We start from the raw sequence: 27961 nt of genomic DNA on the forward strand, positions 1-27961 counted from the left end.
GTAGTGCGCATGTACTAGACCTATTTGCGTTTGGATAGGGCCCATGATGAGTTTGTGCCCACCGCCTGTCGTCGTGATAATCCGTCCATGACTTTACACACTACATGGTTGATCCAAAGTGCATTACAGCATACACACAGAGGGAGCAAAAGCAAAAACAAAAGGAAACAAACACAAATGTATTTATAGCCTGCCAAGTGATGTAAAGCACTGGGATTGTTGACATTAAAAACAAGAGCACAGCCATCAGGTGAGCCTGTTTCAGGGTCCTGGTACTGTGCATGCTGACTCACCGCCATGTTTAAGTAGACACTTTATTGAGCTGAGCCATCAGGATGAAACGTTTGTGTCACCTGTGCTTTTTCCTCCATGTTATGTCAAAAACTCTGTTGTAAAAATGTGTTTTCCTCTTGTTTTGGCCTCCACCACCTACTGTGGGAATAAAAAATGCTCCTCTTGTTGCCAAGTTTTTGAGTCATCCTGGGCAATAAGAGTAATTTGGGGTCCAGGCATCCTACAAATACGAGTGCAATATACACCTTCCTTTTACTGCGGCTGGGGTTGTAGTACATTTACAGTAAAATTTGGTGAATAGGACGCACTTGTAATTTTTTTTTTTCATCTAAAAAGTGGCCTGCTTCCAATACAACAGTATAAAATGCTAGGTTTAATTTATATTTAATCTATATTGGGTTTTTTTAAACCACAATTCAGACCAAAAGAGGCTGCAGTTCACCAATACCTAGAAACTTCAAATAATAATAACACTCATAACAATAATAGTAATAATAATAATAAAAATCACCTCTTTTACGGATGAAAAAAAGTAATAGAAGTACAAAAGATTGTGCTGCATCTTTTTTCCACAACTGATGAAAACGCGGCTGCTCATCTTTTAACAGGAATGCGCAAGCATGAACACATTACCCCCGTTCTCGCCTCCCTCCACTGGCTCCTTGTCCATTTTAGAATTAATTTTTAGATTCTATTGTTTGTTTTTAAGTCATTAAATGGTCTGGCGCCTCAGTACATCACAGACCTCACACACACCTACATCCCCTCAAGAGCATTGAGGTCCGCTGATCAGCTGCGTCTTGTCATCCCAAAAAGTAGACATAAGCACAGGGGTGACCGTGCTTTTTCAGTGGTAGCTCCTCAATTGTGGAATGAGCTACCCACCCACGTCAAAATGGCCCCCACTCTAGATACTTTTAAATCTCGTCTTAAAATGCATTTTTATTCCTTGGCTTTTAATCCAGCATGAGAGTTGTGTGGTCTCTGTTTGTCTTTTATTGTTTCTAAATCATTGGTTGTTGTTTTGTGTTTTATGTATTTCTTAGTGCTTTTATCTGCTTTTATTTTACTGTGTCTTTTAATTTTTTACTTTTTATATATTTATTTTAACATTTGGACTTTACTTATTTTATCTTTTTATCTGTTGTGCAGCACTTTGGTAACCTTGTTGTTTTTAAAATGTGCTATATAAATAAAGTGGATTGGATTGGATTCTTTGGTTATAAACAGAGAACGGATCACCATTTCTGTCACACAAGGCTTTCACACTTTCAAGCAGTTCGCTTTAACTGCAAGTGTGTTTATTCCTGTCTTTATCCCTCTGTTGTTGTCTTTGTCTTTTATTGTATGTGTTGTGTTTTGTGCTGATATGAAATAAAGAAATACAGTAAAGGAAAGTCAATCCACACTGTCTTTTCTGACTGGACTGTTTGTGCATCAATCAACTCACCAGGTGCGAGGTCCATATTATTCTTGTCATTACAGCCCTGGAGGGAGTCCAGTGTACGGGTGACTTGGCTGGCAAACTCCTCGCCACCATTCATACACTCGCGCTGCAGATGGTGACGCAGGTCGGTAATGTCGTACTCGTAGCTAGGGATGAGGAAGAAATCAATTAGTGTTACACTATTTGACTTATCTAGATGAGAATAAATCGGCTAACACGCTTGATGATGCAAGATTTTGAACTGTGACTGTATGTGCTGATAGATAAGGAGTTTTTTAATCTGCAAAACTTACTGCAGATTTCTAAACTTATAAACTTAGAAATAAAACTGTGCTGTGCCCGAGTTTTATTAAATTAGATGCTTTCCAGGTGGTGAATTTTAACCTTGTTGTCAGCCGGAAATGTGGAATAAAAACCCATATTCACATTGTTAAAAGATTGTTACATAGATAAACATTCAGCTACTGCATTATACAGTTTAACTTTTTCAGATAACATCCATCCCTCATCCACTCAAACCCTGCTTGTACCCATCCAGAATCGGTGTTTCCCGGATGCTGAGGGTACCGCTGGAGTTCGGCCCCTGACCCCGGGAGTTCCTCAAGCTCTCTCTGGCCTGACCTCCCATCAGCACGGAGGGGATGTAGTGGATCTCATTAGCTGCCTCGGCACTGGCGCTCTTCTGGGGCTGAGGGATGCGGCGGCGTTTGCACCATCGCCTGCGGGTGTAGAGGATCAGGACCAGGCACAGGATGGACAGCAGAAGGGCGATCATCCCGCCCTGAGGGGAGGAGGATGGCATTTGGAGGGGAGACAGAAAAAAAAGAGAGAGAGGAGAAAGAAGCAGAGAGAGTCAAAGGGGAGAACATATTGAGAAATTCTTGCCAAGTGGAATACAGATCAAAGTCAAAGCTGTGATGCCAACAGCACAATTTGAAAAAGGCTGCAGATGCAATTTAGTGAATAACACTTGCAGTGTTTTTAAATGACAGCAGCGCTCATGCTACTGTGTTCATTTCACCTTGAGACAGAGTACAGGGATGTTCAGGGTATGGCTGCTGGCTGATATCTGGTCATTTAAAGTCATGTAGGATGTAAGCAGGAGTCAGCAGCTAATAACCGTCTCTACACTGAAAGCACCGAGGTCGATGTCCTTACCAGGGCTGTCACTTTTAAAACAAAATTCAAATTGCTTTCCAGAGTCCCTGAACGCTATCACAATAATACAAAAGCTATAATACACCGCCCGCTACAAACCAGTGGAGGAAACTAACGAGCCAAGCCATTGCTAACTTGTCCTGCTTCGGCGTCCCGACCATAGTCAGTAAGCACAGGGGAGACTTATTGTTGTTCTGCTCCAGGGCTGAAGCTGTAGCTAGCTTCCGGGCTAACTCCCGTCACTTTAATCCGCCCGCAGCAAGCAAGACACGGGAGCGCTTCGTAAGCTTTACTATGCACACACACAGCCTAAACTGTACATTAGCTCTGTTGTTTATACAGCTACCTATCACTTGCTGCTCCGGCCGCGACACTTCTGTTTCTCTCTCACTCGTTTTACCACCCCTCTGTCACGCACTTAGCTCTTCCCCAAACAGAGCAACGCTTCTACTATAAGACTAGAGATAAAAAAGTATGAGCACATAAATACCAAACTTGTGATTATATGATAATTACGGTCGGTTAGCTTAGCTTAGCTCACAGATTAGAAACACAATGAAAAGAGCTAGCTGTGATCTTTAAAGAGGAATCTTTCTTTCTGATGAAAATGTTGTAACTCGTTGGTTTGTTCCTTTTAAAAGATGTCTTGCTGATCAATGGCTGGTTAAGTGCTGTGACCTTCTCAAGTGGCCACTGTTATTCTTACTTCGTTGAGAACCTCAGAAGTACTTGAGTATTGTACTTGCTAACAAATACAAGCTACTCGTACTAACTCGATTTCTTAAAGACCACCTCCTCACCTCTAATGTACTCCTCTGTAATAAATAGGACTATATTTGTCTGCTAAAAGCTAGTGCACTGCTTTCAGTGTTTGCAGTTTTGCTCTGTGCAAAGACATTAAATGCAAGGATTGTGCTTTGTATTTTACCTCAGCCTCATGTCTGTCAACAGAAATATATAAATGTAGATGTATTATGTAAATGTAGAGGCCCCCTGTTTTGTTTCTGATGCTTTGGAAACCACTGTATTTAAGGATAATACCAGCTGGTTACTTTGATGAACAGTTGTTTGGCTTTGTTTTATTCCAAATGGGTTTGGCCAACCTCACATTGTGTTCGAAACCTGTGTGACAGTCTGACTGCTCGTCTCTCTGGGAGAAGTTAGAGGAAAAAAGTTTGCTCACAGCAAGCAAAACTAAGGAAGATAGAAGCTGAATGTGACTTTGAATATCAGCTCATATATATCCCAAAAAGAACTGATATCAGATGACTGGGTCAGGCCACACGATCGCTTCCATTTTACTCTTTTCCTCCCTGATATTAATAAATTGTGAGCCACTTTGTGGGGTTGAGGGATGTGGCAGCATCCACACCAGCACCTGAGGGATAAAGGATTGGGCGCAGGCACGAGATGGACAGATGAAGGACGCTGAGCCTGCCCTGAGGACAGGTTAGCAGGCGGGACGGAGACACAATCAGACAGAAAGCAGAGAGAAAGAGAGACGGTGAAAGGGAGAGAGTCAAAGAGAGAGCAGAAAGGCGAGAAAAGAGTCAGAGAATCCTGCCAAGAAGCAGGATACGGATCAAAGTCATGGCAAGTCAAAAGCACAGCCTGTGGAAACACGGGAGACAGACAGCGATTGTCGGTTTGAATATCAGGCCATATCTCCTCCCTGAATAGAAGAGCAGATTTCTGGGTTCAAACTTATTTCTATTATTTTTTTAAGGTCACTGAAAGAGCTAATTTAGAGAAGTGACAGGAAGGAAGAGATAACGCGCGGTCAAGATTGTAACGCGCCATAATTTGACATGTACAGTATGTGCAATTTACAAAATCGTTGGCCCTTATCTTGATGCTACCCAGCCAGGAACTGAACATTTGATACATAGTACAATTTGGAAAATGGCAGAAAGAGTTATGGAAATGTCAAGGTGACAGCACAAAGACGGAAAGACAGAGGCAATTTGCCACTGGAGACGAGTGTAAAAAAGAAAAAAAGTGTCGCTCAGTTGGAAAATTACAGACCCACTTAGAAGAAGTACAAAAACTGGGTAAGTTCTGCCTTCAGCAAGATGTGTGAAAGTCTGTTAAATAGAATAAAAGAGGTAACATACAACACAGAGGCCGGTGTATACATTAATATGAAAAAGAAACCAATTGAAAAGCAATAGTCGTCGTGTGAAAACAGAACAGAAAGTAAAAAAAGACAATTAAAAATTAAACACTGTGTCAGCTCAGTCAAACAAGCAAAGCAGCGAGGAGATAAGCAGAAACGATGAAATGAAATATAGATTTTAATCAGCCATTTACATAAAATATCCATATTCAAACATATTAGGAATTCTGAGGCTGCATGAAAATGAGGGTTTCTGTTGCTCATATTAATTTAAACTGGCAAAAGTAGAGGTCTATTTGCATAAGTTGTTTGCTTAATCTGCATAGTCAAGGACATTAACAAATGACACCATGATACGGGCCACTTATGCAGGAAATCTGCATGCACAGTGGTCAGAAAGGAGACCACAGTCATTTGGTTTCTAATGATTACATTTTCAGCACGGTGAAAGTCACTGATAGAGTCTCCTCTTCAGACTCAACTAAAACAGTAACTGTGCACTAAATACGATTACGAATTTAGGGAGTTTAAATGTAAATGGTCTTCATAATTTCCTAAAGGAGTTAAAATAAATATGAAACTTAGACTAATTGAGTATGTGTTCAGGTTTCATGAATGCAAACACATTGCTTAAAGCTGCACCTCTTATTTGGTTAAAAACTCGCAGTATAAAAGGGGCTACTTGCAGGTAAAATGGAGACAAAGCAGAGAGTGTTTTTTGACCTGCAGCTTCACTGTTAAGGTTCAGCCTGATAAGTCATTAATCAGCAATGAGGTTCTTTACACTTTATACCACCTCTCTAGCGCCAATAGGCAGACAGACAAAGTAAGATGGGGAGTTTAGATTTAGTAAACCAAGAGGAGCTTAAAAGCCAGATTTTTCCCTCTGCATTTGGCAGCTAGAAGATGAGTGAATATTGGACTTATATTTGTAAGGTTGCCAGAGACGTGATATAAATAAATGCTAATGTTGCTTGATTCCATAATTTCCTTACATGTTAGCAAATTCAACTTTACAAGGCCACGGTACCTCAAAATGTGCCAAGTTCTACAGGTAAATGGGCAAAAAAACTATTAATACCAATTGATTAAAGTAACTTTGGTTTGGTTTGCAGTAACACATTCATTTTACTCTACCATTTGCTTTTTCTTATTTCGCCACAAGTCCTGTTAAGTCCTTAACTTCTTCTTATTGTAGAGAAAAAGAGGTGTAATTTAGTTCTTGTTCTTAGTAATATGATAAAATAATGAGTAGAGTTGAGGAATTTTCATATTTGATAGCTGAGCGTATAAATATATAAGTACCGGATGGCAGATTTGATGTTAAGTACGGCCATTACTTCATTCATCTCTGAGCAAACTGGAACAAGATGTCAGATGTGAAGTACTCCAAATGGTCCTCAATCAAATCTACCACAGTGACAAATGTAATTCAAACCCATCAACCTGCATTAGCACCCATGCGTGGAGCAGGCTAATATAGACGATATGGAAAACTGTTCAATGTCAGACGTTACTTAGAATCAAAGTGAGGACTAAGTGGACGGTGTCCTCTTATAGAGCCAATAAAACCAAACCACACATCACAGCATGCCAGCGCTCCAGCCCCATAATCCACTTACTAACGGACGAGGATGATGTTATAATGGCACCAGTGCTCCTTATGACTTACACCCCTGTCATGTAAGTCCTGAATGGAGGAGAGAAGCCATGGCCTTCCTCAGCCTGACAGAGCAGGCGTGGTATTAGAGCTGAGCAATCAATCTGTCACTTAGTCTCTGAATGCACGACATCAAGGAGCAGGAAGGTTGGAAGATGGAAATCATCTGACAGCTACAAGATAGCAAAAGGAAGTTTCTTGCTTTTAATATAATAAACTTTACGATAGCCAAAGGGCAGCTGACTGGATTTGATATCAAGTTACAGTATAAGAAATGGAACATGACAGTTTCGATGTTCTGAAACCTCTCATGCATTTGTTACGCCAACTCCTGAAGCGACGGTTAAAACTGTCAGAGCAAAATAAGCTAAATATAAATTATAATAAAACATAAAAAGGGATGAAAGTGAAGTTTGATGCAGTAGGCTTTGTGTTCCAGCGTTGATTTCGACATTGAACAAATGCGAAAGTCACAACCCCATTTCACACACGTCATGGAGGCTTTCTCCACTGGAAATGAGTATTAATGACAGATATGGTTTGAACCATTTGATTCAATTTGAAGTATTTCATAAAGCTAATATAGCATGACGCCATGATAGTGTTCGAGTCTGTGTGGTGAGAGGCCACTAATGTGGGATACAAAGCACATTCATGTAAACATATTTCCTCTTAAGATAAATCAGTGTTATAGTAATCAGATCTTTAAAGAGCTCAAGGAAAATGATTAAAAGTTTGTATTAATGTAGAGTCCCATCTTGTGTTGTGCTACCTTAAAGGGCCAGTTCGCCGATTTTTAACCTCAGTCCTATCATGCTATTATGGGGAGGTAATGCCATTATGGTAAAAAATGCAATTACATAGTCTGGCACCGCTTGCTAAACTACACTTCCTCAATCTAGGACGCCCGCCTCCGATGTCATGTCTCGTTCAAAATCGACAGGTTTGAAATGTAGACTGCAGATTTTTTTTAATCCACCGGTATGTGGTCGTCATATTTGAGATTCTGTACCGCTCTGAGCCATCGCCTGCAGCCATCAATGCCCTCAAGTGAAAAACAGTAATGTTTCACTCCAGTGTTTCTCTCTGGGCCGTTCCTTTCAGAGAGAGGGGCGCAATGCACTCTGGGTGTTGTAGGAATGTAGAATGGGTGAAACCATGAGCTGTTTGTACAACTTTCTCCACAGCTATGGCACCAATTTCAAATATTATTGCTTCTATCGATTACAGAGAACACCAGCTTTGACTGACAGTGGCTTTTTCCAGGGGAGAATCGCTCCTGTAAGAGCCATTATATATTTAATTTTATTTATATATTTTAACATATTCCTTTTTTTCTGGCCTATGCCCTTATGTAAAGACTTGAGAATATATTATCCAGTGGCCATGACATTCAAATACCATGTCTGTAGCTTTGATTGTGACATGAAATCTATGCAGGCAGGATTTGTCTTGTTGCAGCAAGCTTGTATGGGGACCAGTATGTGGAATATTACTGGTATTTTTTTACAGTTTCTTTTGTTAACGGCTGTGATTTCAACACTGATAAATCATTAGAATGTAGCACTATCTGGGGGAAAAAAATAGGCTATGCCACCTTGATGCATGAGTTAACCTCCGACAACCAAATATGTTAACGTTAAATGAGTTCATCCTGAGTCTATAGCATCCACATTACATGCATTTTCCGATTGTAGTCCCAAAATACCAATCACAATGTTTGTGATTGTCCCTTCTTAATTTAAATCTAATTTTAATCTCTGCTTTGTTCCATATTTAGCTGCTTCCATTATTTGTATCTGTATATATTCATGTGCTCAATCTCAGTTGGCACAAATGTGTGACAGGTTAGAACGACTATCACTCCCAAAGTTTCCTCTGCGCAGATCTGAAACTCATTATTGCACCAGTTCAGGTGAGACTAATTCATCTGGGGCAAGTCAATGACAGGCAGCAATTCACCATGTTTCTACAAATACTCCTAAATTAAAAATATTCTGTTGACTGCGAGGCATATAATAGATGAGTGTTCTGCATGGAACCTTATGATATTCAATTACTGCTAGTGTTGGGAATACTGATCATTATGAGTATTTGGGTTCAGATGAGACTGAAGATCTTGCCTCGAGGAGATGAATGTCACGAAACACTTTCAATAACTTCAGACACACTTGAAAGAAACCTTTGTCACGCACCTTTGGACCATCATCTCTTCCCCTTTTATAACATCCCTTACCTTTCTTATCCATTACTCAAATCTTCCTTCTGGAAAAACAGGTTTGTTTTAACTTCTTTTGTAAAGGATGTAGGGGACTACTTCTTTGTAAAGAAAGCGCTGTGGCATGTCTCATTCCTGATTAGCATTTATGGATTAGATGAAGGTGTCTGTAGAGAGACGTCCCTTTCTTCTTCAGTGGTGCTGGTGGCCGTGAAACAAAATATTACCAGCAGGTATGACAGCAGATTGAAAATGGAAAAAAAACAAAGGCAACAAGAGTTCTGACATGGCTAAAGCAGCATCTGCATTTTCAGTTTTTTTCATGTCCTTCCTTTCAGTCATGGCCGCCTGCGTAGGAAATTAAATTGAGGCTAAAAGTTCATTGTTCATTTTTCTTTCAGTACAGAGCCAGTGTGGCGTTCCATACATTTGCAAAAGGGACAATAAACCAGCCGAGCAGCATGTAACATTTCAGCTCCTGTGCAAGTGTGGTTTATTAAAAACATGCTGTGTGCTTTGTAAGACGCTGGCTCTCGCTGAAATCCCAACACAGAGCGGAAATTATTTGATGCTGACGCCAAATCAAGTCACACTGACTTTTCCTGTGTGCTCACTGAGACACAGCTGGAGGCGCGACACAGACACGAGAGCCGAGTGAAAAAGATTAATAGAAAAAATACAGTGTAACATATGTCACGGTTTGGTAGTTTGGTCCTCTGAGCTGACACTGAAACTTTATTCTCCAGTAGAAAATGTTTGTGTAAATTCAGCTCAATTATTGTAGAATATATAAATGAAGACAGAACTACTAGCTTGATCCCAGTTCTCTACTATTTGTTTGGAGATTCAAATAGGTTCCACTCAGAAGGTATTTTAACCAGTTAAAGAAACAGCCAGTCAATCCGATCTTTGTAGGTGGACTTAAGAATGGGTACGTTATATTCCTTGTTAAAAATGTTAAAAATAGTGACAGAGAAAAGACCACAACAATGGCAACAAATGTGAATTAGATTAACGCAGTTAAATAGGTTATTACAAGTAGAGCTGCGACTACTAAAGTCCCCCTCCAGTTTAAATCCAGTGTTTAACCTTGTAAACATCTCCATGTGGTGTTCTTCATGTGCTACAAGACATATTAGGGACAACATAAGCACTCATCTCCATGGCTGGGCCTGTCTGCTTTTAAACTGCAGTGTACCAAGGACAGGCTGAACAACACGTTTTCAGATTGGCAGGTTTGAGACGTCACAAACCTAAGGAGCCAATCCCGTTAATGGACGGGGTGACGCTATGCATATCATCATGTGTAACCTATGGCAACCACTTTGGCGATACGCGAGCCAGCTGTAACTGTCATCGTAAGTTTTGCAAACTTACTATTGACTACTAAGGTTAACGTTACTACTAATTACTACATTTCAAGCTTGCTAAGTTTCAACAAGTTGCCACAAAACGATGGCAGAGACGTGTTTTGTTTTCGGATGCGATTATACGAAAGGAGAAACGTAGCCCATAGTGGGGTCATGTTATATTTTGTGTTCTATGGGATGAAAAGCAATATTTCCTATATAATTCAACTTCCAATTATTCTTGGTAAATTTCATAACCAAAAATCTAAATGGTTTGGCTCCAAACCCTGTTTTCATCGTTTTTTGGTTGAACTCAAACAGCATGGCACCTTAATTGAAAATGTGAAGAAACAAAAAGCTACAAAGACTTTCGATATTTTAAAGACACTATATTTTATTTAAACTCTAAAAAGGACTAAAATCAACTGAACTCTGGACTCCCCTGGCCTGTTCAAGGTTGTATGTATGTTCTAACAATTGTATACACTTATTGTAATGTCTCTTTGGCAAAATTTACAATTAATAGACTAAACAATCATTTGATTACCTTTGAAAATAAATAGCAAATTAATTGATAGGGAAAAACTTGTTAGTTGCAGCAGTATTTAAAAGCCAACCAGAAAAAAAATACTCTTAATAAACATGTTAATTTATCTTTACTGCTAATGCTGGCCCAAAGCACCTTTTAGATACAATTAAGTCCTTTGATTCATTTTTAGCAGAAACATTCCTCAGTGCAGATTTAACGACAGAAAGTCTGCCCTTTCCCAGCTAAATCAGGGATTCTCATTTCGCTGTTGTGTTTGAAAACGGACCAATGTTGCTCTGTTGTCTGCATCAGAGACTGAGCAGCACAACAAACAGGCCGGGCACTCGGGCTGTGTGCCTCTCTCACAGCCCACAGGGAAGCTATGGATTGGTTTGTCTCGCTCGGCAGGCTTTTCAAAAACACGCCAAGCTGTGATGCTCAGAGAGAGCGGCTCTGGAGGCCAGGATTCAGCCGAGGCTCCTGCTTTACAAGTGGTCAGGGCCGCATCGATTTAAGGTTTATACGATCAATGCTATCAACGCGGGTTTTAGGAGGGTCACCGCATGAATGTCAATATCACACCGGCTGAGCTGTGTCACAATGACCATCTCCTCCCATTAGGTGAATGATGATATCAGCTTGTGTGGACACTCTCACAGATATTTGATGACATGTTGATAAGTAGAATCACCCTGTTTTAAAGATCCCTGTAAAATTATTGAGTAAGAAATTATGAATTGAACAGTGGTTAAAAAAAAGAAAAGATTACCAAGTACTGCAGACTCACACCTTTGGAGCTAAGAGATCCTTAAAAATGTTCTTGAAAAAAACAAATAACCAGGTTTCCAAAGGATGGGAAGCGTAAAAAACAGAGCTCAGAGGTATATTTATCACTCTGGCAGCTATGATATAATAAAATAAAAGGGTTTCGATGTAAGGTTTTTGAAACACGTTCACAGGCCTTGAAAGCCCCAGAGGAAGAATGTCAGAACACAAACCCTGTTGGTTCATGTCATGTTGGGGATGTTTCTTTGTCCCTAAATTTCATGTCTTCCTCCATATGCCATTGAAAACTCGCCCGTTTCTCCTTTTCATGACTAGTCAACAGAAAAAGCGTATCACATAATGCAGCTCTTCATCAGAGCACATAGTGAACTGACCGCTGTGCTGCAGAGTCTGTTTCACCTGGCGATGAACAGGTGCTGCTGCCGTCACAGATCCTATCGGCGGGAGGATCAAGGCAGACGTACCGTTAGGTGAGTCAGCTTTTAAGTATGTGTACTCCGGCTATCAGTGGCACCTCGTCCCGGTGCTTGTTAACGCTGTGGCCACAAGTGGCAGGTTAACTTTTAGCGGCTACACCTGCAGCGCACACTCGACAAGAGGTTGTGTGTGCTGACAGGAAGCTTTCGTTTCCAAAAGAGACACAGGCTGGTCACGCTGGTTAAACATACATTTGAACATCATTAGAAATGTTAGATGGTTTACTGTAAAAGTAACGCAACTGCAACCCACAAGTCTATTTGTATTTATGTTAAGAAATGTGTCGCTCCTCTTGTACTCTCTCTTCATTTTCGTGCGGGTGTCGGAGTCGCTGAACCATGTGTGATAAAAGTAGGAGAGGTGGTGTTGTGTTCGAAGAAAACAAAAAAATCGCGGAACAAAAAGTTATCACAATGTCAATGTTTTTTCCAGTATCATGCAGCCCTAATGTTGCATATGTCTGCAATAGAAAACTTTACAATAAAGTGTTAAGATGGTAGAAGCAAGCAACCCTCAAAAAGTTGCCTCTCTCTAAAACAAAAATACATTATTTTTTATTTCTATTATAAGGCTGATCGTATTTTTTTATGTTCTGTAAACATCTAAATGCTCCAAAACCCAAGGGTAACATTTTTTGTTATGGATGTATTATAGGAGACAGGTTGCACATATGTGCACGTCTAAAAGTTATTATGGTGCTAATTTTTTCAAGAGCAACTTAAAGTGGTAACCTTGAAGATTTCAGTTTCGTTCTCTTTGGCGGCACCTATGGCGATAAATGGTAATTGCGGGAGCACACTTCCCAGATGTCCAGACAGTGTTGCATGTGTGACGTCCACGGTTGGCTCCGGTTGTAAGTTGCATCCATCTTAACATACTTTAATGTCAAGGTATATAATGCAGTTGAGGAAGCAGAGACAAAAAGAGAGACCACAGGGAACGCAAGTAATGAATGGTAGGAAACAAACATTCAGAAATATTTTGATAATGGACAAACTAATTTGGTGATTTTTACGAGCCAAAATGTCAAACACTTGCTGGTTTTAGCCTTTTAAATATAAGCACTTGCTGCTTTTTGATGTTTGTAAATGAAAGTCTGAGGATTTGAACTGTTTTTTGTTTTTTTTTAAAGGCTATCTGAAGACGTCACTCTTGGCTGGAAGAAAATTGTCAGCATGTTTTACACAGTCTGACATTTTCAGACTAATCGATTAGTAAAATAATCAAAGAATAATAATCTGCAGATTAATTGATGACGAAAATAATAAACATTCTCTGCTCTACAAAAATGTTGACACTTATCAACACAGTAAACTTCTGACTGACAAGAAGTGGAGGTAGTATACACTTATCTTTGTTGCACACATTCAGTCAGTCATACTCTCTGCAGACAGTGGCACAGACAGACAGAATTATTGGGTTTTCTCTAGAAAGGAGAAACTTCTGTTTGAATCAACCAGGATCAATAGAAGTAATGAAGTGACTGTACAGATAACTCACTACCTCACAAGCGTGGATTTATTGTTAGGTTGGTCTCTGAACCTGCAATATGTCCGTTTACGTTCCTTTCTCAGGAAGCACGAAGCCGACTGAAACAAAAGGAGACGCCTGGCAGACTTTGCTGCCGTTAACAGCAGCCACCATACGGCTCTGACAGACTCCACTGCTCCTCACCTTTTGGGTTGAGTGGGCACAGTGAGGGGCATTTATTTCACACTACTGATCCACAGCAAACTTGTACCTCTAGGGCTTCAACACAGGCGAGGTAAAACAGATCCAGCCATACAGCCTAAAATCTGCACCATCCATAGAACGGACAATGTCAGTAGCTATGTGGGCCAGCGCTGCAGTGTTTGTGACGACTACAGAGGGGAGTGTCTCCACGTTTGATGATGTCATGTTAGTTCATCTCTCGTCTGTGAACTTTTTGACATTGCATGTATACTTTGTGTTTGAGTTGCACTACAATGCCTGCAGAAATTAGAAAGTCGCTTTATGGCTCTCTGAGGGGAAAACAATAAAAGGGAAAAAAATAATCGAACCCCCAAGTTTGGAAAACCATGTTAGCCTTTCATATAATGTAATTGACTTGGTTTGTTTGGATACCTGCGTACTGTATGTGATGATTGGATTGAAACATTGCGGCCCCGTGGCAATACAGCAGCTGATTAATATTTGCAAATTAAAAAGGGAGAGTGGTGTATAGCAATGATAGGCTGAAGCTTAAGAGTCTCTATGGGAAAAACAATCATGCTACATTGAATATCTGATGCTGTTTTATACATGAAGTCTTTTCATTTGTCTTTATTTGGCTGGAGAGTTGGGGTTTACTTTGTAGCTGTCTCTGCCTGCAGGGTTCAAGCTGAAGTTGGGGACGTGCGTTTTGAACTGCCAGTGCCTCGCCGGGTGTTGCTACAGACACACACAAGGTTAGTCATCTATTATGGATGATCCAGCGCAGTCAGTGAAGGACACTGTGGCCACCTTGTTGGATGTGAACGCACGGGGAGAAGCTTTGAACCCTGCATGAGAAAGAGTCTAACTTTAAAACAGGAGTACGACTGGAAATGACTCATTCTGCACATGAGAGAAAAAAAGTCTACAACTGACTGAAAAAAAAATGTATTTTCCGGCTGGCTGGAGAAACAAAAATCGTTTTCTGGCTTCAGACCGTAACTTTGGTGCAGTTCATTGAACCCGATTCCCCTTTAGGATCAGACCCATAATCAGCCTGGCTTGTCTTCAAGCCTAAAAATGTTGCAGTCCCAACTCATCCATTAGCCGTAAACAGTCTCGAGGTGGACGTGGTGGCCAGGCAATGAACTGTGGCAGATTAGACGTTCTGCTTCCTGGCTGAACCGACCCGGCTGAACCGGCCTGGACAGGATGTGCAGACCTGGGACTACTTCAGGCTCATTTCATGTGTTTGATGAAAACATGGCAGCGGCCCCATAAGACAGAAACCTTGAGATAAAATATTAACGGGGAGGCAGGATTTCATTTGAACATTTAAAAAGAAACTATTGTGAAATTTTCAAGCAAACATGCCGTTTGATGTTTCCACTGTTTCCCCTGGATTATACTATTGAGAACTTGGGTATATTTGGTCAGACAAAAGTATACATTTGAAAAAGCAAACTGTTTAAATAATAGAGTTTCTGTTGGTTTTATCTTCGAATAAAGTGCTCAGATTATTTGGCTTAAGTGTTGCCTTGTTTAAAACCTGGTCAGATCCCAATCTAGGTACCTTTACACTGTGCAAATTTTGGGCTATTTGATACAAAGGTTGACAATCGTAAGGAAGTAGCGCCTGGATCCTGCAGGATCCGTGTCCGGCGCGTTCCGTCTGCGCCACGGTTCTGGTCCGTCAGAAGGTGTCAGGAAGCGTGTGTCTGATCAGCAGTGAAGCGAAGCGCTGTCCCAAGCAGCTGGATTGAATTGAGTTATTTCTCAATTCTCGTGAGATCACAAGATTGCGCGAGAATTGCTAAATCACGCGATAACATCAATGTTAAACAGAGCAACACACGAACAGTTCAGTTTGCATCTCCGAGGTTGATTATCTGCTCATTTAGAGATCATTCTGTGATTTTTGTGCTTCTACCATGGCTGAGTACACTACTTAATTAAAAGTGTTCATTTTTAAGATTTCAGTGTGTTGTTGTTATGAAAAAAGAAAAAACTGTCTGAACATGGTGTTTTATTTTGAAATGACCGGATGCTGTATGCTGCTTTCGTGTGTGACTTCCTGTTTGGAACGATCTGCTCTGTTCAGCTTGACGCGTGCTTGAAGCGGCCTCCGTTAAAAAAAGACCCGCCACGTATCTTTAGCAGAGCAGAGAAAAATGTGCGACACGTTACCCACAGCAAATTTGGAGTTTTTACAAACTATTAAATCAACAGACGACATGAAGGATACACTGGTAGGGGCAACACTTTAGTGTTATTTATATTTAGTTTAGGAGGCAAAACAAAGCCCTATCACAAAGCCTGTTCAAGGCCCGAATAATGCATCTTTATTACGCCTCAGTGTTCTGTATAAAAGTTACCAACATGGAATTAGAGGGCAATATTGTTCCTTCTTATTTACGACAGCAGAGGTGTGTTTAAGTGGGGTAGGATGGGACAGGTGGGTGACTTTTTGAATCCGTAGTAAGCAGCTAAGTTAACAAAAAGGAGTCTTGTTAAGAAAGCAATGTTGCTGACACACATGTTATAAGTCACACTAGAGGCCTCCGCTCCTGTGTTACATTTCACCCCCTCAGACAGCATGCTGTGTGAAGTCTCACACTGGAGCAGCAATATGTCCAGCATTGTGTTGTTCAGTGTATTTCAGGATCTCTGTGTTGAATAAGGCTTGTGCCTCAAACTGATGACATGCTGCTACTGTTCAATGAGCAGTCATCCACAACCTGCCAAAATGATAAAGACTGCCCTGCAAGCAAGTTATTTTTACTCACAAGCTTATTAACTTGACTTGTTGTTGATGTTACAATAATTCAAGTCACAGTACAATGTTAACGTTTCTGAGTTATCCTTTGTTTGATCGGGTTTCCTCCTGACTTCTCGTAGCATAACCAGAAAGGTCTCTTATGTTGCTGAGACTTAGAGCAACTAAGACATCCAAAGCTGTCTCACACTGCCTTTGTCATCTCTCCCACACCACTACCTGTGCTGACCTGCAGTCTCCAAAGACATACAATGGAGAGAGGTCCAGTGACAGGTGTGAGCTTGAGCTAAAAAGCCCGTAAAGCAGCCTTCGCGGGACCCTTTTTATATCCACAAGGAGCCCGACGAGTGACACGGCTTTGGATTTATAGGTCGGGGCCTCCAGCCGGGTGGCAAGCTGCAGCGGGGCCTGGGCAGCGCAGCGGCAACACCGCTTCCATCTGTTGTCACGGTCTGCTCATATCTGCATGCTAATCCTTCTCTACCCACACCTTCGTGAAAACACTGTTGTGGCAGCGCTGCCACCGCAGCTCTTTCAGGAGGAGGAATTAGTAGAGCAGGTAGCACAAAGACACAGACCTGAGGTTGATGGGATGTGAAATGCAGAAAGAGCAGGGACTAAAACTGTGAGATTAGAGGAAAAATCAAAGAGGTAAGAAGCAGAACCTCTGCACTGGCTTTCTCATTTCCACTTAAAATGTTGTCACCGCTCAAGCCTGTGGATGCATTACAGCAGTTTCATGTTTGCTAATACATGCAAAACATGCAATGGATAGTCAAGGTTAGGTATTTATTTCAAGGTCTCAAGATGGGTGACTTTCAGGGGGTGAGGAAGTGTGGCTCCCTGCCTCCATTCAGCAGCTGTAGCTGCTGGCAAAAGTCTCCTCAAGCTGACTAATCATTTGTGTATGCAGCTATAATATGCTTTCAATGTCTGAAAATACACATCATCCATCAAAGTGCGATTGTAATGTCTTTGGGCTGGAAAAGGGCACTGGGAGTAGGTGTGGCATATCTAAGATCTAATAAATATACATTTCCTCAGGCAAGAGGAGGAAGCAGCGAGATCTGAGCATTCATTTCCTTCTCTGCCGACATCGCAGATAAGGTTTGATACAGTGCAGGCATACAAAAAAATCTACATTCTCGAACTGAAATGTGGAACTTCATAAATATATGTTCCTCACATAAATACACATTTTTGCTGCCTATAGGCTGTACAATGTCTCTAACATAAAAAAGGGTAAAAGCATGAATCTATTTTTATGTTTGAATCTCTAAGATGCAGTGCTTCAATACAGACGTCCTCCCCGACTCCCTCCTGGTCTCTACAGTTGTAACACACTCATACTCCATGTTGAACATGGCTGTGCCCTGTGGCAGGCTGCAGAAAAGCAGGCTAGACACCCAGTATGTGTCCAATAAAACAAATCTGTCAGTGGCAGAGCTTTTTTTGGCTGAGACTTCATGTACTTTTGGAACAAAGAAGAGTTTATTAAACCAGAGAGTGAACTGTAAGACGGAGTTTTCTAATGAAACATTTTTGCCTCTCAAACAGCCATTGTTCCATGACAGACATCCGCAGGATTAATCTGCTCCCTAAAAGCTTTCCTCTGAAAAAGTGTGCAGTCAGCTGCTTCATTTGGAATACACAGGGAAACAAAACAAGAGGGAGGGTCATGTTATCTTATCTCAGAGATGATATCTCAAATGATGTTTCGGCTGCAGGGAAAATAACTCAACTGCACTAAAACAACTTTATATATTTAAATCCACATCCATCCTCATGATGAAGTCAAAGAGAAAAGCTATTTCTGCCTTTCATCGTTTTAATTTTGCAAATGAAAGAGTTTGCCCAATTAAAAAAAAAAAGTTATTTTGACTGCATGTCAGGAAAAAAGATATTGTAATATTAGACTTAAAAGCAATTTCCATTTTTAGCTGCTTGGTGAACATTCAGTCCCAGAAGAGAGGCTTTTACCATGACAGAGATGTGCAGGATGCGCAGCTCCTCCTTCGCAGAATTGTTGGCCGGGTCTTCGGTGGGTTCGGGGAGGTTCAGGCTGCCATCTTGGTGGTGGATATGGAAGAGCAGAGTGCCGTTCTCCAACCACTGCTGCCTCCAGCGCACCAGAGGGATGTCCTCCGAGTTCCCAGAGATCTCTGCCAGAGACAACAGATAAACAGAGGGGACTACATGAAAAGCTGTTTGCCTTTGCAGCCCATAAATCCGAACAACCAGTGACAACAGGGAAACACTCAGGAATTTAAACAGGTCACCAGAAAGAACAGACATATCATGGTTTAAGTTTTTAATCATTAGGATTTACCTTTTGAAAGGCACACTGGTTAATGAATGTGATACAGCCGAGTTCATGTTGTTCATTTTAAGACTTTATTCCAGCTTGTAGGCTGTTTTAATTAGATTGTATCCTAACTGTTTACCAGGACAGATGCTATTTTTATTTGAGTCACACTAGCTGTAGAAAGGAGGGATGGGGAAGAGAGAAAAAGGTAGACTGTGACCGCAGAAAACGAGAGAGAACATATTAATCATATGTTTTCAAAGAACTTCAGTTTTTTAATTGAAATGTGTGTGTATATCTTTTCATTTATAAAAGTGTCAGAGTTAAGGTAGGCTGCGTTATGTTGCAACGCATTTTCTGTATTTGTTTTTTTCAGGAAAGTTTAAATTTGGGCCACCAAAAATGTACTTTGGCTACCAAAAGTAGAAGCTTGTTGGCCTATGAGAAGTTTCCGTGTATCCATTAAAATATCCTAACACGAACGGGATGAATTGGCAGACATTTATGGTTCATGGACACAACTTTGGATGTGGTCCGACTCTTCGTCTAGCATCTTCAATCGTTCACGCAATAAAGTCAGCTGTACTTTGTGTTTAGTGTTGATTAACAAATGTTCACATGCCAACCAACTAAGCTCATGAAGTCAAATGCTAAATATGATACCTGCAAATTGCAAGCATGTTAACGTTGCCATTTTTAGCATGTCAGTTTGCTGATGTTAGCATTAGCTCATAGATCACACCAGTCGGGACAGCGATATATTGCAATAGATAATTTGTCCCACCCCGAGTTTCTACTGTTATTAAAATGGCAAGAGAGCACAGATAATTTAGAAGACATTTTTAAATGGACATTAACACCTGTCTTTCTCTGTTGGATTGGTTTTTTAAAAGTCATTTCAGGGCTGTTACTGCACTTTACGAGTAGACAGTGCCAGTCATCAACCCTGTCTACACCTGAAAAGCTGCCAGCGTTTTTATCAGTTTTAGGAGGAATAAAAAACGCTCTCCAAAGATACAGATGAATAAACAGTGATGGTTTCATGAAAGCAGCGGAGCATAAGAACCATTGTGCTTTGTGTTACCTCAGCTCCTCAGACAATCCTTTCCACTCCTCGCTGTTTCAGGTATTAGTTCTGTTTGCCAAAGCACACAGTGCAGAAATGGAAAACATTATGAATGCATCACGGAGCTTTACGGCTGATTTTCTGTTATGCAAGTGCGAAGAGTAGCAAAGATGCATCAGGCTCATAAGTCCCGAGAAGTAAGAGTGCCGAGTGGGAGACATAAATCGAAATATAGATCACAGAAAGTGCAAACAAGACTCCACACTCAATCCAAACACCAACTCCAAACCCACTGCAGCTGAAGCTGAATGATGTTCTTCATCAGAGTGCGTGGTTTCTCTGCACATTTGCAGGTCAAAAGATGTCTAGACATATGGATTAAAATGGTCCTGAATTTGGTTAATCTTTAAGTCTGCTTTCAGACTAACAAATTACCTGTTTTTTCAACACTTATCAATGCGCAGCAAGTCGGAATCAATGTTCAAAACAAGGGTCACTAATACTGGAGATGATATATAGAATTACAGATGGCAAATCTTGGTTACTAGGTACCAAACTCACTTATATCTGTACTATCAATAAAGCAGCTCTTACTCTATACTCACTGAATGTGTCTGTACATCACCTGGATTAATAATTCATACCTTTTGAATAAAAGACACTTCGCTTTCGATTAAATTCATTTAACTTAAAATGAAAAAAGCCAGCATCAAAAGTGTTTCATCCAAGGCCACGTTCAGTTTATAAGAGTTTAACCTCGTCTTTTTGCCAAGCACCTCATGGATGCAGAAAGTCTCCTAATTAATTCTGCTTTTTCAACTGACAAAAGTTCCTTTCTTTTACAATTTCTCGCTTGGCACTCACTTTGGCTTTCTGTTTATACACTTCCCGATTAAAGTAAACGCGGCAACTTTAATCAGAACTGTCATGTTTTAAGAAAGATCATCTTGCTGTGAATAAATTGGCTCTCCCATTCCCCTCGGCTTTAAGCTCTGAAAATGTACTCTTGGTCCCAAACACATACCTTCATTTAGCACTACTTTTTCCCCTTACCACAATATAAAACTGCACATGGAATCAGAATGATACCTATTTTAAATGGTGTGGACAGCTTTGCATCTTCCTCCTTGATCCAACGTGTTGGCTCAGATTTATCATCACATTTAGAGAAAGGGACATTTTTAAAGACTTTAATGAATAAACTACAGAAAAGCTCTACTGGCTCTCTACCAACAGTAGTCATGCTTCAGTTAAAAAGATAGAGGATCCAGATGCAGAGGGATGATTTATTGGAACACAAGGCAAAAACAAAAGGCTTCCTTTATAGAGTCCAAGTATCAAAAAAACGGGCAAGCAAAAGTCCAACGAAAGGGAAGAAGAAGATCTACAAGAGTCGAGGTATACATCTTAACCCCACTGGAGAAAACGTGCGACTTGCAAAGGTTTGACAAAAGAGTTTACAAAAGACGAACTGGCTCTGAGACAGACTAAATACACAGGGGAGGTGAAGGCTAATCAGGCACAGGTGAGACAATCAAACAACAGGTGAAGACAATGAGGACAGGGCACATAATCAAACAAGCGGGGGAACACACAGAGGCAGGAAGAAGAGCTTCACAAGGGCAGTAAATAACAAAATAAAACAGGAAATTATTTCTTAACAACTAAATACATACACATTTTTCTAATCGTAACTATCAAACGAAACCCATTGAGGTGATATGATTTTTTTTTCACCTTGTGCTACTTTTTGGGAAAGAATATTTAAAATTGAACACATTAGTTAAACACTGTTTAAAAAATGTATTATCAGAAATGTAAACATTTACCTTCTGCATGTATTTATCAACGACTTACATGGACACAGACAAAATTAGGAACTAACAACACATTTAAAGGGGACATATTTTAGCTATGCAATCAATCTTCTATTATTCTAACGTGTTTTTGAATCACGTTGGTAAAGTTTCTTTCGTTTTAAAAATTGTATACATATTTTAATGGAATTATTTTTCAGAGCCTCTCCTTCCTCCTGAAACCAGATAAGACAAAGGTCAGACCTTAGCCACGATTGGCTGACAGTATTTGGAGTGACCGCGTAGCCCCTCCCCCACACGTGTGGTGCGATCCTGCGTGGGGGAGCGGCCGCGCTGCACCGTCACTCCAGAGTTCTAGAAAACATGGCTGCTCTAGGATCGGTTATTCGACCGTATATGTGCGAGCCAGAATCGCCAGGAGGTATTGGAATGGTAAGCTGAAATCTTGACAACGACTTGACTACAAGCTAGTGTAAGAAGGCAGTCTGAGGTGAATGACGGTGAATGACAATTGGTCGATTTCAGCCGAAGGGAGGTTCTACGTTGAAACCTGCAGCTGTTCTGAACGACCCGTTTCAGAGGCGACCTTTTTAAAAATGTCATTCTTGAAAAACACGGAATTATGCAGTTTTCACTTTTTCACTGTGAACAATAAACACCCAAAAATGTGAAACCCATGAAAATATGAGAATATTCATTTAAAAGATATGGCCCCTTTAAGTGCTTATCTGGATTTCTCTCCTCATGAAAATAACAAACAATTTTCTTATTGCTTATTTTTTCATCAAAAGCTATTCTGTGTTTGCATCATGTTATTCCTAGTTTAAAGATGTTATTGTTGCAGCTGAGGCCATTATTCCCAATTCTTGTTTATTGTCACCGTTTGCAGGATGGTACACAGTGAACATCCTTACACTCGTTATGGATTGCTTCGGACTCTCTGCCTTAAAAATAGACTATTACACTAATTGCCAGCATGACCCGGTGCTGTACACAAATCTATTGTCCAGACATATTGTGCCTCTTCGACTGGTAAACAAGCTATAAGATAATTTAAAAGCTCATTTTGCACACAGATGTCACAATGAACGACACAGAGAAGCAGTGCAATCACAATGCAGAGCAGAAAGGGTTGGTGGGGGTGCACTGAAGGGACACAGTCCATTAGCGAATAGTCCATAATTGATCAAAGTCCACCGTATGCGATGGTTTATTCGTGCAGCGGTGCAGCACTGGTTGCGGGGAGAAATCACAGTCTGTAAATAATAATGAGGTTTAGGGCTGATCAAAGGGAAAAGCCCAGAACTGAGTGACTCGAGCAGCAAGTTAAGGCACTCGTGTTAATGTGGGAGATGAGAATTAGGACGCGAACAACAAGGACTGGAGAGCCAGGGGAAGGCGACAGAAGAGACAAAGTATGAAGCGCTCGAGACATCCAGCTCTCAGCCAGAACCCCACTTATCACTGTAAGGGCCTGGTGAGATCTATATATAAACACAGGCTAACCCCACACAAGACCATTACACTGATTACTGCCTGAGATGTAGTTGCAAGCAAGATTTTCCTGCTGATCGCAGGCTTTTACACAGTGTGCAAACTTCAGGAACTTGTTTGCAGTTCTACAACCTTTGCACCTGCACGGTGTGGGTCTCTAATGATCCACGGCTTTCAACTATTTTCATCTGTTTGGTTTCCTGTCACTGTAACTCGCGTCTTAAGCTACAAGTGATTAAAGATCAGAGTCAAATCCCTGCGCTTTGTTATTCAAATACATGAGGGGGAGGACACAATTTAACACATCAATGCCAGTAAACATTGTGAGCGCGACTCAGCCAGCAATAATAGCTGTATGATTCCCCCTGCTGCTCTAGAGCAGTTCAGGCTAAAAAAAAAAGTAACCCGACAACAATTTAACCTCTTTGGCCAAAATTTTGGAGCTTTCAGAGTGGCTAGCCAAACTCTGGATAACAGGGCCAAGACCTCCTCTTCCATCTGCTGTTAATTGTTTTAAGCCTGATTAACAACTTGACGTGTGAACAGAGTCAGAGTAAAGAGTCTAGAGTCGATCATTAGCTCCCAAATTTCACATCAAAAACGGTTAAACACCATTTAAAATACAATTAACAAAATACACAAACCAGGATCAGATTTTAAATGTTTGCCTAATAATAAGAGTGTTGCAAAGTAGTGTCAAGATTTAGCCACGCTAAAGTAAAGTGAAGTGGTTCTCAGGATGGTACTGTTGGCCTATTAACGGCAGTACTAATAATGCTGTGGCAAAATAAGTGCCACCGCTGCTTCAGATTTCTATAACGTGTCCCAGAGTTGCAATTAAAGCTGCACTAGGTAAGATAGAGAAGAGAGCGGACTTTGCTCCAAAATTTGAAGGAATACAACCTCCAGGTCCCTGCCCCTCTCTCTCCGCGGCGCTCAGTCCTGCCTCCAAATCCCTCCACGCAGAGGAGGCTATCATGCGGCGCACGGGCTAGTAAACACAGCAACTGGAGGAGCCAGATATGTAATAACGTGAAGTGACAACAACCGCAGCCTTTGTATTACACCAACACTATCGAGATACGCATCAAACCAGCGGAAATCAGTGTTTTTGCTGTGAACAGTAATCTACAGCTAATTCTATTTAGCAAAACCACCAGCACTTAGTTTGCTAACAGAGACTGTGTAAAAAACAGCGCCAATTAAGCAGTAACACACTGATGTTGTGAACATTCAGCTGTGAGAGCAAAGGCACACAGAACTATCAGGAGAACGTCTGAAACGGTAACACTGCCTGGGCACTTCACAAAGATATTTTCTGCCACACCGCCATGAAACAAAGATGAACAGCAGCAGCAGCGGGAACAAGCTAACGTTAGCCCGACAGCAACACCAACATAACACGTCACATTAACCGCAACAACATCTTAGCAATGTGAAACAAACGCAGCAGAAATGAAGCTGGGGTAATTACCTGTCAAGCAGAACTGTCTAAGTCAGCATCGCTTTTTAATCCTCTCAGGTCCCGTAGCTCTCTCCACCTCGGAAATGCGGCTCTGATTTTTACTCGTTTCATTTCTGTCTCGGTCCAACTCTTTCTTTTTAGCTTACTTTTCCTCATTTCTCTTCTTCGGTTTAACGGTCTTTGTAGTGTAAGCCGTAGTTGGCCTTGACCTTGTGAGCATGCGCTGAGGACTGGTGCTGCGCAGCGTGTGATTGACAGCCGCCTGCGAGACTGCTCGGCTCTGATTGGTTGTTGTGTTTCGGGAGTGTTGGATTCTTACAAATGCCATTAGGAGCAGTAGGAGGAGCCAGAGGAACATGATTTTCTTTACAGATTATCTCTCTCATCTACTACTGCATGTTTAAAGTGACAGTTTGAGCAAATATGACAAAAAGGTACTACAGCTTTAATTAAACAGACTGCTGATGAAGACAGTCAACAAAGCAGAGAGAGAGACAGACAGAAAGAGGGGGGCGGGGCCAGCAGCTGTGCAGAGAGCAGAGGTGCAGGTGTGTTGGGGGACTGAAGCAAAGCAAAGTGATCAGATTAAAAAAGATTGTGAATTAAAACTTTATAAGGTGAAGGAGCAAGTACAATTAAAGTGTGGAAGTAAGAAATAACCATCTAGAAAGAGGGTAATCCAGACCTCGTGCATCCTGTATTGTTACCTGCATGTAAACTTTTAGCATGCGATGCTGCTGCTGCTGTCACACGCAATGTCGGCTAGGTTACGCTTTCTGGATTTTCAGCTTCGCAAGGCAGCTTTTCAGTGAACGTATTCCCGTTATCAGCGACACCAGCGACATGTGCCGCAGAGTGTTTCCTTGTAGTGGCTGCACTTGCAGCACCATGGCGTGAGGTTGTGTGTGTCGACAGGCAGTAGGAGACTTAAGCCTTCATGTTTTTTTTTTCCATCACAAAATAAATATTTGTAAATATGAGAAAATCTTAATGCTGTTTCAGTTTGAAAACTTTGTGATGATGATGCAAACACACACCTTCCAGTACTGATTGGGTCCCATCAATCATGACATGTCCTTCCTTTATTCGCTACACACCTATCAAGTAACTCTTTTGGGTACTTTCCCTTTCCAACTAGCAGCAGCTAATTCAACATGATTAACTTATGACAGGTGCAGTTCACCTTTATGTTTATGCAAGCTGCTGTTGTGCGTTTATGTTATACATTTTTAATGTAACTACTGCTGACATGCACAGGGGGCAAGTTAATAATAGAGCATTTCCTGCGTCAAGCTGTGTTTCAGCCCTGTGCAGAATACAGCTGTACTGGGTGAGGAAGGGTGCCTGTTATTTATGTGTCTGTTTACAACTGCTAACACATGCCAAGTGTACATTTTTACACAAAATACAGATAAAAGTAAAAAAACAGGAATGTGGCCGTAGCCTTAGGGCGTTTTAACATGAGGTACGATTGCTTCATACCGTACCCAAGTACGGTTGCCCCCCCTCTCCTCTCCCCCTGCCGGCCAGCTTTCACAATCATTTCGTTACGTACACTTGCAGTAGGACTCTAAAGCAGAAGGTGGCGGTAATGCACCTCAAAAACAAGGAGAAGAAGAAGAACTACGCAACATTGATTATGTTGTCATTCCAGTGTCGAAAAGCGTCTGAATCGCACGATCCAAAGCCCATACAATGGAGCCGACCTTCTCACTATGCCTACTATTATTCATATTTTGGAGAAAATCTCGACGACCCTCTCACCTGCATTCCTACGGTATCAGCCATGGCCGTGCAGTTCAGAGGATGAGATCTGCGGTGCTGCGCGCATACACGGATTTTGGAGGAGACGTTATAAAAAGCGGTCCACTTCTGTGGTTTGGTACAGTGGCTCTCACACCTGATGCGTACCATACGCAAGTACACATGAACCGTACTCGAGACCACCTTTTGAAGTGGGCGGTTCGTTGATCCCTGCCTGAGTACGGTACACAGTGTTCACACTAATCACACTAATCAAACTAACTGGACGTTGGGGTCTAGTGTACTCGGATCTGGGCCCGGGTCCCTAAAGTGAAAGCCCCCTTAGTCTTGTTATCGTGAAAAGATCTTTTTTATCGCCCTTGATTTCTTAAAGTAGCGAGCTTACTTATATCTAATCTTTAGACGCACTAACTATTCACAGTAAGAGCAGGCATCACTAATATTTTGTGCATGCATTGTAGGTACATAAGATTACAATGCGGTCCCGACTAGCCCTTTGCTTCCCGCTGTGTGAGTGAACACAACATTCTTTGTCAGACAGCCCATTACACTGATTACTGGCACAGGAAACACTTGCATGCTGGATAATAGCCATAACCCTTATTTGTATGATAACCTGTTTACAAACCCAAACACTAAATGCTTTTACTGTGACACGCCTGGGAGTGTGTGTGTCTGTGTGTGTAATTGTGAGAGTATAACAAGGTTTGGCCTGACAATAACTGATGGCCTCTTGCCGCAGTGAAGAGGGAGTTCCCTCTGCCCATAGATAAGATTTAAGAGTCTCTGCTGGTTTTAACCTAAATGCAAATGATGTGCCAGAGTGTGACAGGGCACTTTTAAAAAGTGTACTCTCTCCCCCAGGGGACTAGTTTGCCATGAGAGCGGGATTAATGAGACCGCTGCCTTACTGCACGGGACCATGTAGAGTACCACCCAGCAGATGTAAGTGGAAGGAAGAGAGAAAATAAAAAGACAGAGGAAAAAAAAAGAAGATGGAGAGGAAGACAGAGAAAAGTGCAGAGGGGATGAAGAGCGGGTTGAAGAGGGAGAGCTAGAAAAGGGAAAGCGGCCACCTACCAGCATTAAAATGGATCAAAGTAATCTGATTACGCCGCATTATTAGAGTACCTCCTGTGAATGCAGATTTGCTGAAGCATTTAGTTTAAACGAGTTTCAATTCCTTCAGAATTAAAATGACACAGCTTCTCTCTGAAGCATTTGGAAAGCCTAATCTTTAATCCAAGCAATAACAAATGGGCGGGACCACCTCAGATCATCCCGCCACAAAGGCTTTTTCCATTCCCTAATTGATTGACGGAGCACTTGCACTGCTAGAATGCACTAAGTATTCAGACTATGTTTCCCAGCTGTCAGAAGTTTGCTTACATTTATATCATTATTAGAAGATTGCATTAAAGTAACAAACTCAGTAAAATCATGTTTTCCTTCTCAGTCCCAAGTCCCAGAGACCTCCGCTTATCCAAGCACAACTGATGTAATTAGAAAATCCTCGCAGGGGATTTTAGAATTAAAAACTGAATCTGATACTTATTGTGACAAGAT

General features: G+C 41.2%; 1 protein-coding gene across 2 annotated transcripts in view; it reads right to left on the bottom strand.

Moving 5' to 3' along the window:
- The window catches only part of astn1 (astrotactin 1), a 440186-nt gene that overhangs the window by 347666 nt on the left and 64559 nt on the right, over positions 1-27961 (bottom strand). For both annotated transcript variants that reach the window (XM_069684331.1, XM_069684330.1), the window contains exons 2-4: positions 18465-18646; positions 2272-2522; positions 1745-1887 (exon numbers count right to left, since the gene is read on the bottom strand). In XM_069684331.1, the coding sequence (XP_069540432.1) occupies positions 1745-1887; positions 2272-2522; positions 18465-18646 (576 nt within the window). The remainder of the gene's footprint in view (positions 1-1744; positions 1888-2271; positions 2523-18464; positions 18647-27961) is intronic.

The sequence above is a fragment of the Semicossyphus pulcher genome, unplaced genomic scaffold (genome assembly GCF_022749685.1).
Source record: "Semicossyphus pulcher isolate SPU_LCO1_2020_fin unplaced genomic scaffold, fSemPul1.0.p SCAF_7, whole genome shotgun sequence".
Taxonomy (NCBI): domain Eukaryota; kingdom Metazoa; phylum Chordata; class Actinopteri; order Labriformes; family Labridae; genus Semicossyphus; species Semicossyphus pulcher.